A 15,620-nucleotide genomic window follows, 5' to 3' on the forward strand; every position below is an offset into this window, starting at 1 on the left:
GATTTGCCAGTGGATGACAAGAACTGATTCAGCCTGGTCTTCCCTCGACCCTTGCCAAATGTATGCCAGTGGGTAACTTTCCATGGCCTGTTCTGGACTGTTTCCTATCATGTTTCTTGCGCTTACCTACCGGGTCTGTGTCCTGCCAGAAGAGTTGCCCAGGTTCCTCCATCAGAATCTCTCCCAATGCCAGATTTTGTACATACCAGTGGGTCCATGAGCCAGCCCTACTCAGTTCACCTCCTGTCCTAGCAGGAACAGTGACTTTTCCTGACTGGCCTTGAACCCTAACTGGTCCTTGCTGTTGGAGGTTTCATGGCTCGTCCATACCCACATATGGCTCACACATGGCTCAGTAGGGGTTGAGACCTTGTCTAGTCCATTCCACATCTACCCTGGTCCTCCAGGACACCAGAGAGTATTGGAGTCTGACCCGGCTTGGTGCATCCAATCCCAGTCCACACTTGTGCCAAGGGAGACTACAACCGTTTCCTAATCAGAATGCAGCCCCCATTCCAGCACACGCGCCCCTTGGTGGGAACCTCAACCCAGCTAGGGTTGTCCCCTTAGCTCCCCAATCGGGCCTGTTCCCAGCCTTAGATCACGTGCCTGCCAGTGGTTGCTGTGACTCAGCTTGGCTCAGCCCCTCACCTGTCCTGGCCTCTGCCTTAGACACTGTGGCTTAGCATTCCTGACTCATGCAGACCAGTAGGTGCAACAGCCTAGCTCAGTGTGACCTGTGCTCCATCCTGGTCTCTAGTTTTGCTTGTGGGCTAAGGTTTGCTCAGTTCTGCCCGGTCCACCCTGTTCCATTACCAATTGACACATTACCCAGCCGTTGGAGCTACTTTGCCCAGCTTGTCCGACCCCCAGGTCTGGACCACATGTTCACCAGCGGGAGCTATAACTCGCCAAGGGAGTTTCCGCAGTTCCTCCACTTAATCCACTCCCAGACCCAGTTCTCATAAATGCCATTGGGTTTAGGTCAGGTTCTGGCGAAGTCTGGCCTTCCATTTGGCCTTGTATGAGCTGGTGAACGTTGCAGCCCGGCCCACCCCACACCCTATTCAGGATGCACATTTGAGTGCTGCTGCCTTGACCAGTCCAGACTGTTGCAGGTTCCTTTACCTGTGATTGATGGCAGGCTCCTAGGTCACACCTGGCTTAGTCCATCACCACCCAACCCTCGAGTTAAGCAGTGGGGCTAGAATTTCCACAGGATTTGGCCCATACATCCCTCACAGAATCCACCCCCGGATATGGTTCTCGAGTGCTAGTTAATGTAATGACCCTGCATAATGTGAGCCTTCTGCTGATCCATCATCATGTCAGATAACAGGATATGATTCTGCTGGACAAACCCCAAGCCATAGCTTTCGCATGGACTGGTATTTGGTGGTCAGCACTGTTAAGTGATTACAAGTTTTTCAAAGGAAGAGTTACTGTCATTGGGAATCTTTATGATTGACTCACGTCCTAGAAGCTCAGTGGGTTCAACTTGGAGCTACCTAAGCAGTAATTCAAAGAACCAAAACCCCAGAGCTGCCCAGCCGGGGGGCCAGCAGGTGGAGCCTGGCACCAAATGACGCACCAGCTGCCTGGGACAGCTCACCACGGTGTACATGATGGCTGGTGTCTGGGATCCAGGCATGAGACGCCCCATCCTGAGACCCACCAGCACCCAGGAGGCTGCTGGAAGTTTAAACTCCCAGGCCAAGGTCGTGCCCCTCCCCAATCCCATTCACCGCCCAATGAGGGCGGTGGGTGGGCCCCGGACCTGCCCAGTCACGGAGACCTCCCCGCTTAGTGTACTCACCCCGAAGGGAGCAGCCCCTGGAGCCCAGGCAGGCCCGGGGACAGCTCACCACTTGAAGGTGGTGGCTGGTGGCTGGGATCCAGGCATGAGACACCCCATCCTGAGACCCACCTCTATAGGTTTTTTAATGAATAGCTTTTCAAACCATTTTACCCTGTCTTAAATGGGCTATTGTGTTAATGAATTCTAGAAGTCCTTTATGGATTCTAGATTTTAAAATGTTTACTTAAAATGTTGGAGTATGGCTTTTCCCGTTTGTTTATTTTAGCTTTGGCTGTCTGTGCTTTTGGAGACCTTTTAAATGCTTGTATCTTTACCAGTGCCTGTATCTTATAGAGTGCTTTCTGTATTCTCCTCTAATAGTTTGATGGTTTCTGGGTGCAGATGTAGGTCCTTGATCAATTTAAGGTGAAAGATTTTGCTTCTTATTTCTGCAGGCTGTTATCCAGTTGCCCCAACAGCATTTGTTGAAGAGACCAAACTTTTCCCTGGATTATTTTCAGTTCTCTTGTAGAAAGATTAGTCGGCTGTACATGAGAGCTCCCTTCTGATGTTTCTATTCTGTTTCATTGACTTTGTCTGTTTCCATACCAGGCTGTTTTGGTTACCACTGCCCTCCAGTATGTCTTGAGGTCTGGAATTCCTCCAGCTTGATTTTTATTCTTCAGGATAGCTTTGACTATTCGTGGTCTCTTGTATTTCCAGATGAACATTTGTATCTTCTTTACTATTTCTGAGAAGAATGTTGTTGGGATTTTGATTGACACTGAATTGAATCTGTTCATTACTTTCAGTAATAGTCACAAATCCATCATTCTGCTGTTTAACTGTATCCTGACATTTTAGCTGTAGACAATGGTAGCATTGTCCAGCATCCTATTATCAAGATATATTTAACAGTTTCATAAGGGTGTCCATCTTTTATTGGGAAGTAGAGATGCACACTTCAATGAAATGTGGACTCTAATTACAAATATTTCTCAGCCATAGAGTTATTTGTGTGTACTAGAATCATCGACTTACTTTCATTGATTTGGCATTCTGCTACCCTGCCAAACTCTCCTATGAGTTCCAATAGTCTCTTAATTGAGTCTTTTGGTTTTCTTATGTATAAAATCATGTCATCTGCAAATAGGGATAAATGTAATTTCTCATTAGCAATTTGAATACCTTTAATTTCTCTTTCTTGCCTAATAGCTCTAGTAAAGACTTTCAGTACTATCTTGAACAGCATTGGCGTAAGCAGACATCTTTGTCTAGTTCCAGATCTTAGTGCAAAAGTTTCTGTTCTTGCTCATTTAGTATGATACTGGCATAGGATTTTCCTAAGTTGTTTTGATTGTATTATAGGATGTTTCTTCTATGCCTATCCTGCTCAGAGTTTTTAGCATGAAGTGGTGTTGGATTTTATCAAATGCTTTCTCTACATCTGTTGAGATGATCGTGTCTAACACCTGGGACAAATGCTGAATTCTCACATAGCCTTCTTACTGTCTCTCTAATCTTGTGTATCTAACCTGGAAGTCATTATTTTACTTCAGATCCTTAGTATTTCTTATTTGGGTTTCTACAACTGTTTCCAAAGTAGAATTTCTGCCTCTGATACCATTTTCCCCTAATCCCCTATTACCAGAGTCGTTTTAGGTAGCTATGAATTAAAAACAAACATCTACATCCAATATATCCACAAAACAATGTTGAAAGCATATGTCATGCAGTAAATGCTAAGGATGTGCTTATCAGAGAAGAGAAAAAACAGATATTGGTTCATTCTATTTTCAAATTGAACTGGAAAAATACTGGAAATTGTATGTTTAAAATTCAGTCCTATTATTGCAAATGACTTTTGATTCCACTCTCTTGACTGTTGAATCTATTTTGTAAGTCAAGTTTTCTTTTTCAAGAAAGATGTTATGAGAGTACTAGTAACTTTCTGAGCGTTCTTTCTCCAGGTCAAATTTTAGGACTCTATTTTATACTGTCTCTGAAAGTGCTTTGTTGATATAATGTTTTTAAAAACTGTATGTGTTCACTGTGAAAATTACTGGGTTCCCAATCTGACTTGTCTATAAAAATGATGTTGATTTTACTTTCCAAGAGTCCTTTTTTTGGAAGAGCATTTTTCCCATTTCATGTTACTACACACATACACATACACACACATTCCTTGACACATATACACCCCTATACATATACATACACCCACATATGTAAATTCAACATGAACCAGTGGCATTTCAGAAAAGCTAATTGGTTCTTCTCTGTGCCTATTTGCAAAGGCCAGTTGCCATGGAAATAATGAAAGGCTAGACCTTTCGGAAAATGCTAATATTAATGTGTTTTCATTGGAGAAGATAATATACCAAGTAAGAAATAAAGAGAGCTTTCATAACAAAGCAATACAAATATCCTAGCAACAAAGCTTTCTGCCTATCAAACAAATGCAATCCATCATCTCTTTTGCTCTGATCTTGACTAAAATGAACATCAATCTTCCCTGCATACTGCAATAGTGTGCAGGTAGCTAGTAGCTTCTGAAATTAATGTGAGATTTCATCCTCAGTTACCATGTAAGGGACTTAATTTATGCTTCATTAAATACTGCATAAGTTTAAGACTAATTTTCACAGTTCTGTGCCTCCATAGATTATGTGTTATTTTCAGAGTGCTTATTTGCCTTTGATACTGTCATCTTCCAGTATTAATTAATAATAAATTGATTTCTTAGAGTTTATAGTTACTTTAAAGTATATTAAAGCAACCCCTACCCTTTTCAAAAGCTTTTTAATCACATGTATTATTTTTATATAATTTGTATAATGTTAATTGAAAATTGCTAATGCATGAAATATGTAAACATAAGCAAAAGTCACCCATGAGGTCATCAGGTAAATACAAACACTTTAATATTTAATAAATATACCATTTAAAAGAAAAGTTGTATTCATATTCTTTCATGAAATTTTTAGTTTTGCCTGCAAAACTACTAATGGAATTATAAAACATCATAGTTGGACAAAATTTTTCTACCACAACATATGCTGAGCCTTCCATACCATTTCTATATGATTATGTAAATTTGTCACTAACGTGTTAGTTTGTTAGTTGAAATGGTTTCTATTCATTTGTTGGTAATAGTTGGTCACATCTGCAAGTGCTTTCGCTAACTGAAATCTTAAAAATCATCAATCACTCTTGATTATCATTTACTATTCAGCCCAGTGCATCTTATATTTTTAATCAAATGAATTAGTCTTTAATAATATCTTCCATGGAGGTGCTTTTGTTTATAAATCTTTACTACAAAATGCTTTGTTAACTGCAGTCTCTTGCTATTAAGCAATTGAAACTTGAATGTTCTTAGATTTTGCTTACAGACGTTACAGACACGATGCAGTTTCTGATCACAGCCTCGTTTTGTAGCATCTCACTGTTCTGAAGCAGCAGCAGAGCATAGCTAAGCTCTGTTGGAAAGCAGTTAATGCCATTGAAGTTCCACAGTACAGTCAGTAATTACCTCCCGTTGAATAACATTTGGGTGTAGAGGATGTAAATTTAGTCATTAGGTGCCCTCTGGAACAAATTTTTTTTTAACATTGTACCCCAGTGATGGTATTTTCAAGTAGTTAATCTTTAAGTGATGGCTTAGAAGTACAGAAATCATGCATTACATCTTTGTATGGGGTAATTATCCTCCAATCTTACTAAGGTTATTTGAATACCTTTGGATATGGTACATTTCAGTATGCATTCCTGCTCTCAAAAAGAGGACTCTAAATGATGTTGTTGAATGTATCTTGAAAATAGGATAGTAGATTTTCTACCATTGCCTATACCTACAGTGCCATGATGCATTTAAATGGCAGAGTGTTGGACTTGAGTCTGTAGTTGAAAGACTGTACCATTGTAATGGTGTAGGGGAAGATAATGCTTGGGGGAGAATCGGGGTGGGAGGAAAGGAACCCCTATACCTATAAAACCTTTTCATGGAAAATAATAATAAAATAATATTTCTGGGCATATCCTCAGAAATTGAGGTTTGGTGGTAAGATCTGGGTGTCTGCATTTTAACAACCTTGATCACTTCCTATCTTTCTGAGGACTTTCAAGGAAATCATCCACTCACATATGATATGGACTATGTCTCTATGGATTACAAATAACTGATGGAATTCCATTATCTAATTTAGTAACCATAGATATTTAGACACCACAAGATTTCTGGCAGAAAGTAAAGAGTTTATAATATCTACAGTTAGTCCAATGGGGAAGAAAGGAGACAATTCTGTTGAACATTGATATCTCTGTTATTCACAGAAAACTAAAGGAAAAAAAAAGAAAAAACACTTTTCACAAGCTTACTATAAGTCAAGTGATTGTCACAAAGGCTTACGGACCTAAAACTACCCAGCTGGTAACCAACCAACCTGACACTTTGTCTTTTCTTTATATTGTGGGTACTGAAGACAATCTACTTAAGACTGGATGGAATGGATTGGACCATCCTCTAAGAGAAATAGGACTTTGGAGGGGGAAGGAAAGAGCCATCAAAGTATTTTCACACTGATTATAGAAGAGTAATTGGTTATTGTCTCCAGAAAAAGCAAATAGCATATTCAACAATTTAATAAGACATCAGAGTAGAGATTATTCACATAAAACCAATGAAAACAGAGCCAATTGAATACTGACATTTCATGCAGCCATAAGAGTAAATGCGATTGGAGTGGTTGGCAAAGGCAGATTATGCAGGCCTTATTGACTACTGAAAAGAACTTGCGTTTAATTCTAAGAATGATTGAACGATGCATTGGTGAAGGGATGAAAGAAAAAACAATTAGACCGGTAGGAGATTACAATATACCTGATGGTACTCAACAACTACACCAATTACTTATGCCTTCCTCCCACATTCATGATTTTTATAGACATTCTGTTATACCTTTGTAGACATTGTTTCATAAAATTGAAACACTGATTCACCTTCACGCTCCAACTTCAAATTTGCTTGGCTAATTCCTCCCTGTCCTTCTAAATTCTCTCCATTTGTCCCCATTAGGAAATGTGTAGCAAAATGGAAGGAGATCAGAGAGGAGTTTCTAAGAGTAAACCAGGTAACAGATTAGTAAGTGACTAAACAAATGAAAGGGGAAAAAATAGAGCCACAAGCCATATTGTGCTGCCCCTGTAAAGGCTTGATAACCAGAATAATGACCCTCTTTATTCCCTTGGGAACAGGGCCTCTCTTGTGATACCTCCATGCCAAAGGTCCCGCTATGCCACCTACTTCGACGTTGCTGTTCTTCGCTGCCTGCTGCAGCCACACTGGTCTGAGGAAGGTACCCAGTGGTCCCTGATGTACTATCTACAAAGACTACGACACATGTTGGAAGAGAAGCCAGAAAAGCCTCCAGAGCCCGATATTCCTCTCTTGCCTAGACCTAGGAGTAGCTCAATGGTGGCAGCTGCACCCTCACTAGTCAACACCCACAAAACTCAGGTAGGAAAAACAGTTTGTTATTGTGGGAACAACCACTCTGGCCAGAAGAGATTCTCCCTTCTCTGCATCCAGTGTTATTTATTCCAGCACAGACAGTATTGATGGTAGATTGCTCTATTGCCATTGTCTTTTCCCACCAATCTTTCACTGCCAAATCCTTGTGTTTAACACCTATCATCCCTTCAAGCAAGTGTGCCACCTGCACCTGCCAACTAATATTCTGAAAAGTGGAAGTTTGGATCTTCAGGATGATTGTTGTGTTAGCAGAGAACTGTGGTATTTTCTATGATTAACAGTATCATAAAATGTGTGACAGAGGATTTTTACTAACCATGATTTAATCTGTTTTTCATAACTCAAATTTTTCAATGTCTCATTGTCATCATTAAAAACATTGATTTTTGATGTACAGTCTTGCTGTGTATTGAATATGTTTGGAACAATAAATGGGATGTGCATTGATGTGTATGGCATTGCCATGAAAATTACTTTTTGATTAATGAATGTTTTATTAACAACTTGAACACTTGTTCTTCCTCTTTCCCATCAATACCGTGTATTAAAGATGGGATGTTGGAGTTGATTTGACTTTAGTAAATCAAATTTTTCTTTACATATTCTAAAACAAACATGAGCAGTATCAATTAGAAAAAAATATAGTCTGACTAGTAGATACTCAGTACAAAGTAAATATTTCCTCTAATGTGTAGTTAAACAGAAAAATAATTTTAACAACAAAAACAACAAAAAAGTCTATGCCCTTTCTATCTTCCCAGCATTCTGGATTTGGGACTTTATGACCTTACTGCTGAAAATGCCAAATGGGAGTTAAAATTAATGCAAAATATACCTCCCCAGCAGCGGGATGCTGGTTAAATGCTGCGTAGATGTCTGAACAAGACACCACTGTCACATTTCAGCTAGAAAAGTATTTGGGACATAAAGCCCTGGGTCTGTGATCACTGCCTGCCTTTATTGTATTTTAAGGATCTCACTATGAAATGCAACGAAGAAGAGAAATCTCTTAGCCCTGAGGCTTTCTCCAAGGTTTCCCTGACCAATCTGCGAAGGTCTGCAGTCCCAGATCTTTCTTCAGACCTGGGCATGAACATTTTTAAGAAGGTGAGTAGAGCCATTTACATGCTCTGAGATTTTGGCAGTTCAGAAGAGTCAGTGTGGGGCCAGGAGTGCTTCCAGCATGCTGTGGTATTGGGGTGGGATGGAAAAGGGACTTGAGAACAGAACCAGCTCCTAATGATAACACTGCCTTACAGCACAAGGGTACAGATCCTTCTGTGTTTCCTTTCCTACATGTTCTTCAAGTTTCATACGATGCCCCATTCTCACAACGTTTATAAATCATCTGTGGCAGCATGCTGTGAAGTAGCTGCAATAATGACAATTAACATTTTTATGGTGCAACTCATTTTTAAGATGCTTCAAGTATATTATTCTCCTTTAATCCAATGAAATCCTTATTCTACCTGTTTTGTAGATTTTTAAAAAATCAAGCTTTAGAAAACTTAGGCAGGTTTTTCAACATTTAGCTTGAATTCAGAAATGAGTCTTCTAGTAAAATAGTTTATACACTTTTGCATTCACTGCTTCACTGTCTGCTTTTAAATGTGTATTTATGAAAGGCAGAGTTTCTCTCGCCCCACCCCACTTTTCTCTCTCTCTCTCTCTCTCTCTCTCTCTCTCTCTCTCACACACACACACACACACACACAAGGATTTTTCAGCTGCTTCACTCCCCATTTGAACCTCAACAATCAGGGCCAGATAAAATCCAGGAGCCTGGAACCCCAGCCTGGTCTCCCACATGAATGGCAGGAACTTAAGCCATCTTTCGCTGGCTCTCAGCATTAATAAGAAGCTGGATTGGAAGCAGAGCAGCCAGAGGTCAAAGCAGTACTCCCATGGAGAGTGCTGGCTTTCCAACCAGCAGCTTGAAACAGTAACACAGCACTCCTCTCTCACCTCATGTGGAAATAAACAAACAGAACATAATATGTGTAAAATGAAAACTATACAGTGGTTTCTCCTTTCCAAAAGTATTAGTTAAATTGTGTCAATGAAGAACAACAAAATATATTAAGTTGCCTATGAACTTAGAGTGATGCTAACTCTTCATTAATAATATACAATTAGCGATGGCCTATAGACACTGCTCACTTGAGGGTAAGGGAGGTTTTTGACACTAAACGCATCTAAAAATATTGAAGAGCTTTCAAAAATAAGAGTCCCCAAGCCTGAATCCCAACCAGTGAAATCTGTATTCCCAAAGGTTAGGGCCTGGCAGTGGCATTATTTAAATTTCTGAAACTTTAAAATCCTGTTTACATTTGATCTTGAGCTCTTTTGTAGATAGGAATGATGGATTTATGCTAGTGAAAGCTCTTGTACCTTCTGTGGCTCCCCCGTGAACAGCAGCACAAATTTGCAGTTGACTGACAAGATAATGGATGTCAGCCTTGTAAAACAAAAAGGTAGCAAAGGCTGCTCCAAATGGTTCCTCAGGGACTCCATTGCCTGGCACAGTGATGCTCAAGCTTAATTGTGCATCAAAACCACCAAAGAGCTTGTTAAAGCCTGCATTACAGGGCCTCATGTTCTAAGTTTCTGACGCAGAATGTCTGGGGTTGAACCTGAGGAATTGCATTTCTAACAGCTTCCCAAAGGATGCCGGTGCTGCCAGTCCATGCTTACAGAACCACTACCTTAACCAGTCCCCGAAGAGAAATATCTGGAAAGTGCAACATTTATTTGGCTTCTTTTGTTCTTTTGTTATTTGGCAACAGAGACAGAGAGAGAGAGACAGAGAGAGAGAGAGATCTTCTGTCCCTTGGCTCACTTCCCAATTGGCCCAAAGCTGACTTGAAACTGGCAGCCAGAAGCCTCTTCCATGTCTCCAATGTGGGTGCAGGGTCCAAGTACTTGAGCCACCCTTTGCTGCTTTCCCAGGCCATAATTAGAAAGCTGGATCAGAAATGAAGCAACCAGTACATGAACCAGCACCACAGGGCGGAGAATCAACTAACTGTGCCGGTCTGCCAGCCCTCTTATGCTCTTTTAGTACATTAGAGACATCTCTCCTGTTTGTGTTGGATGATACTGAATGATTTTCTGGGTCTTGTCTTCCTTAAACATTTCCTTATATTTTACAGTGGATCAAGGGACTTCTTGGGAAGTAAATACTAACCTTTCCTGTGTCTAATCCATCGTCTCTCATCGTTGTAGTTCAAGAGCCGCAAAGAAGATCGAGAGAGGAAAGGCTCTATTCCCTTCCACCACACCGGGAAAAGAAGGCCTCGAAGAATGGGGGTGCCATTCCTGCTTCATGAAGACCATCTAGATGTGTCCCCCACTCGCAGCACATTCTCCTTTGGAAGCTTCTCTGGGCTTGGAGAAGATAGGAGAGGCATTGAAAAGGGAGGCTGGCAAACTACCATTTTAGGTGAACACAAAAAATCTCTCCAGATAAGGTAGACCCTGAGGGAAATACTTAGGAACTTAGATCTAGAACCTGGGCAAATTCGGATCTTTCTTGAACAGTTCAGATAAGAAATTTGGGCCCAGTGGTAGATTTCCCAGTACCCAAGCTATGCTACATATTTACAGTCAGAGAAATGCAGATAATGCAGTTGGTTCTGCAAGAATTTTATATAATTAGATAATGGCCCGATTTCTTACACCATTCTAGATGCAAAAATTTGTCTTAGAGAATACTGGAAATTATTTTTCGTTGTGAATCTAAGGACTTTTACTGAGCCTTGCCATTTAAAGAAAAAAAAACAAAGTAAAATTTTTCCTTTTGCTGGGTGACATATGCAACCAACCACCTTGAATTGGATTTGACAGCTAGGAGGACCATGGCAGATGGTTTCTGACAGTCAGCTTAGACTGGAGCTGACCTTATCACAGGCAGCATCATCAATCTTGCTCTTCCTAATATTCCCCAACTCTCACTGCTGTCCTTTGGAAAGACAAATCCTGCTTGACTCCTTCAGATTTTATAGCCATTTTGTGGTGTTCTTGTTTATCCCAGGGAAGTTGACCCGGCGGGGCAGTTCCGATGCAGCCACTGAGATGGAGAGCCTGAGCGCCAAGCACGCTCACTCCCATCACACGCTGGTGAGTGAGCTGCCAGAACCCTCCAACAGCCACGGAGAAAACGCTGTCAAGGAAGGTGGGCAGCAGTTCCGATTTACTTTCTCATTTCTCTTTTCCTGCTCTTATATCAAGCTCCAGTTTCACTGTCACCCATTTTCATGTGTTTTGAAAGCATGTACCTTGCATTATATTATTTGGTTATTTACTTGTTGGATGTTCTTAGCATGTTCTTAGTAACAAGAGCTGTTTGACACCACGTTATGAACACATCTATCAGGGGAAGACACGGAATAAGTTGTTCATCCTTGTCTTCAAAAATCATAGACCCACAGGGCTGGCAGAGAAATTGGCACCTACATGGAGTGCCTTGATGCCCTCCATTTTACCCTTCTGAAAGGCCTGTACACCTTCAGCAAGAGAAAAGGCATTGCCTTCCAAGATCACAGTGTGTGTGTGTTTCAGAGCAATACTTTCTTTGCTTTATGTGGCGCAAATATGTGTCTCTGGGAAGAATCCTAGAAAAGTCATTCATCCGCATTTGTTCTTTAATAATTGATTGTGTTCATTATTATTATGCATAACCTTAATTCCCTTTTCCCTGAACTGTATTTCAAGTATTCAAAGACATCTGTTAATTGCCACCACGAATTTGTTTCCTTATTTTTTTACCAAAAGGGAAAGGTTTTTTTTCTGCCTGTTGTTCCATAATTCACTAAAAACATATGTCTTAACAGTCATGTAGTTATAGGGAGAGAATCTGACTCCTGGCTTCACACTTGCCCAGTCCTCTTCAGCACCGTTACAGAGGTAGAGGGAGTGAACCAGCAGATGAGCGACTCCCTCTACCTCTCCTCTCTCCCTCCCTTCTTGTAACTCTGCCTTTCAAATAAATAAGATAAAGTTTAAAAGTCATAGGGAAGCAATTCAACCAATCTCTTTCATAAAAGTATGATCTGTCATCTAATAGTGGGTAAAATTCACCTATTGTGAGCAACCAAAGTTAAGTCAATATCAGACAAAAGTTAAATCCCAGCTTTAGCCTTAAGGAAGCCGAATGGAATTGAGCCATTTCTTCCGGGGATATTACATGGCCTTAGCAGCTTTGCAGTTTCAGGGAAGCTGCATATAGTTTTGAGACCAAAACAAACACATACAAAAGCAATAGCTCTGGTTGTGGTCATGACTTGAATAACAGCATCTGTGTAACCGATTTGTAGGTTGCCGGTTGATATGAGGAGACTAAGTCATCGCTTTCCTTTTGTCAGTGCGATCGCAGATCTCCACAATTACGGTTGCCACCTTCAATACCACGTTGGCATCATTCAATGTAGGCTATGCAGACTTCTTCAGTGAACATATGAGGAAGCTCTGCAACCAAGTGCCCATCCCCGAGATGCCACATGAACCCCTGGCCTGCGCAAACCTGCCTCGCAGTCTCACAGACTCCTGCATAAACTACAGCTACTTGGAGGACACGGAACACATTGATGGGACCAATAACTTTGTCCACAAGAACGGCATGCTTGACCTTTCAGTAAGGGGCAAGATTCTTTTCCTACTAAACCTTTTAAGGTTGGACTCTTTGGTCTGATTTCTGTAATATTGGATGAAATGAGCACATAGACTTTTAGAAATATTGAAATGGAAAAAGCAATACTAATATAAAAATTTGGCTAATGTGTCAGTTGTCATTGTTAGATTTGATCTTAGAATAGTCTGACAACAAAAACATTAGTGAATCCTGAATACACCTATGTAAATGTTTATACATTTATGAGTATTTACTAGGTCACTTTTTTCTGTAACAAGAATAAAAAGTTCATTTTCTTTTGCTGCATAATCTAAACACCAAAATTCCTATCCAGCTGAGAAAAAATGAAAGTCCTTAAAAGATTTATGGTTTGCATTCTCAAAAAAGCCTGTCTTGAATATAATTACTCTGAAATTAAAAGGTTATTGTGTTTTATAATTATATTTCACAAAAGATTTTGTGGCACATGTAAAACATTGAAATTGACCAGGGACATAATTTAAACATGCTAGTATTTTGTATTTAAAACTAAGGTATAAGGAATGACATAGAAACAAATGAGTGAATATTCCTGTGTTATGAGCACAAGAAAATCATTGTTTATTATAGTTAGTGGAGATTGAAAGGCAGAAATTTAAACACATTGGTGTTTTAAAAATCAGTTGAACAAGTTTCCATTTGGACAAATAATTTCTCTCCCATTAACTCACTATGCTTTAGTAACTCCATTAAATGTTTCCATAATGGTGAATTTGGGGAGATCAAAGAAGATGATATAAATACACACTTCTCATTCTTTGAGTGATTTTTTTTTCATTTGTATTAAGCACACACACAGGTCTCAATGCAATTTAAATAAGAAAATTCTAAAAACTGTCTGAATTAGTCATCTCCAGGAAAGACTAAGGAGAGGGATTAAATTGGATAGTCAAATCTGTTTTAGAAAATAAAGTGCAGATGAATTAATCATCATGTGCTTATCTTCCTCTTCTGTAGGTGGTTCTGAAGGCTGTTTATCTTGTCCTCAACCATGACATTAGCTCTCGGATCTGTGATGTGGCACTTAATATTGTGGAATGCTTGCTTCAGCTGGGTGTGGTGCCCTGTGTAGAAAAGAACAGAAAGAAGAGTGAAAACAAGGAAAATGAGACTATGGAAAAGAGACCCAGTGAAGGGACTTTCCAGTTCAAAGGAGTATCTGGAAGTTCTACCTGTGGATTTGGGGGCCCTTCTGTTAGTGGGGCTGGAGATGGCGGAGGAGAAGAAGGAGGAGGTGGAGATGGAGGAGGTGGAGGAGGAGATGGAGGAGGAGGTGGAGGTGGCCCTTTTGAGAAGAATGATAAAAACCAAGAGAAGGTAGGATGAAACCACCTTCTATGTCCTCATGACCTGCTGCCCCTTAGTTGCTTTCCAAAGTTTGCTTGCTGGCAACTTATTTACTTAGAATTACAAGTAATCACTGCAGTAAGGAAATGGGGAGTGCTGAAATCCTTGCACTAGTGTCTGAACAAGTACTAGTAGAATTGAATGGATCTGTGTTCTGAATCTAAAGCCTGTTACCATCCAAGCTACATCTCTGATATATTTCTACAAGAGATCACCTGAGATACAGTAAATGTCCGTAATTCACATTATATGTAATTAATTCTATTTATATATAATTAACATATGCTTGAAATAATTATATGTAATTATTGAATATATATTTGAAAATAATACTTGAAATGATTATATATGTATGTATATATGTATGTATGTCCGTATGTAAATGTATATGTGTGTGTGTGTGTGTATATATATATATATATATATATATATATATATATATATAGTTGAAAGGCAGAGTTATGGAGAAATGGAGATCTTCCATCTGATAATTCACTCCCCAGATGGCCAATAGCAAGAGCTGCACCAGGCAGAGGCAATGATGCCAGCATTTCTTTCAGGGCTCCCATTTGGATACAGGGGCCTAAGCACTTGGGCCATGCTCTCCTCATCTCCCTTGTGGATTAGCAGGGAACTGGATCAGAAGTGGAGGTACCAAGTTTTAAACTGGAGCACATCTGAGATGCCAGTATTGCAGGCAAAGGAAGTAGCCCACCACAACACCAGCCCTTTTCATAAGTCTTAATCTGTCACCATAGACAGTTACTTTCTTAAAACTTTCAGGTTTGACAATTGAATAGTTTCTTAGTGTGCCCAGGCTGTCTTAACAATATCACATAGATTAGTGACATAAATGACAGAAGTTTGCTATTTGTCCCACAATTTTGAGTTTATTAGCCCAGGGTCAATGTGCCAGTTGGGTTAGTTTCACCCTGGGGTCTCTTTTCTTGGCTAGTAGATGCCCACAATCTTGCTGTATGCTCACATTACCTCCTCATTACACATGTATGGATAGAAAAGTAGGGAAGAAGGAATGGAAGGAAGGAGAGAAAGGGAGATGGAGATCCAGAGGGGGAGAGAGAGACCCTCTTAAGCCTCTTTGTGTAGGCCTCATCCTGTTGCATCAGGGTCCGGCAACCAAAACTTCATTCAACGATGTTTACCAGCTCCAAAGCCCCATCTTCAAATTCTATCAGATCTGGGATGAAGGCTTCAACATATGGATTTAGAGAAGTCAGATATACTCAGTTCATAACAGACAGTATAGTTTTTCC

At 40.2% G+C, this 15,620-nt stretch overlaps 1 protein-coding gene across 4 annotated transcripts in view; it reads left to right on the top strand.

Moving 5' to 3' along the window:
* UNC80 (unc-80 homolog, NALCN channel complex subunit) overlaps positions 1 to 15,620 on the top strand; it is a 176,419-nt gene that overhangs the window by 25,355 nt on the left and 135,444 nt on the right. For all 4 annotated transcript variants that reach the window (XM_058664936.1, XM_058664938.1, XM_058664937.1 and 1 more), the window contains exons 8-13: positions 7,055 to 7,316; positions 8,304 to 8,438; positions 10,557 to 10,773; positions 11,365 to 11,505; positions 12,695 to 12,963; positions 13,957 to 14,316. In XM_058664936.1, coding sequence (XP_058520919.1) covers positions 7,055 to 7,316; positions 8,304 to 8,438; positions 10,557 to 10,773; positions 11,365 to 11,505; positions 12,695 to 12,963; positions 13,957 to 14,316 — 1,384 coding nt within the window. The remainder of the gene's footprint in view (positions 1 to 7,054; positions 7,317 to 8,303; positions 8,439 to 10,556; positions 10,774 to 11,364; positions 11,506 to 12,694; positions 12,964 to 13,956; positions 14,317 to 15,620) is intronic.

The sequence above is a fragment of the Ochotona princeps genome, chromosome 5 (genome assembly GCF_030435755.1).
Source record: "Ochotona princeps isolate mOchPri1 chromosome 5, mOchPri1.hap1, whole genome shotgun sequence".
NCBI classification, from domain to species: Eukaryota; Metazoa; Chordata; class Mammalia; order Lagomorpha; family Ochotonidae; genus Ochotona; species Ochotona princeps.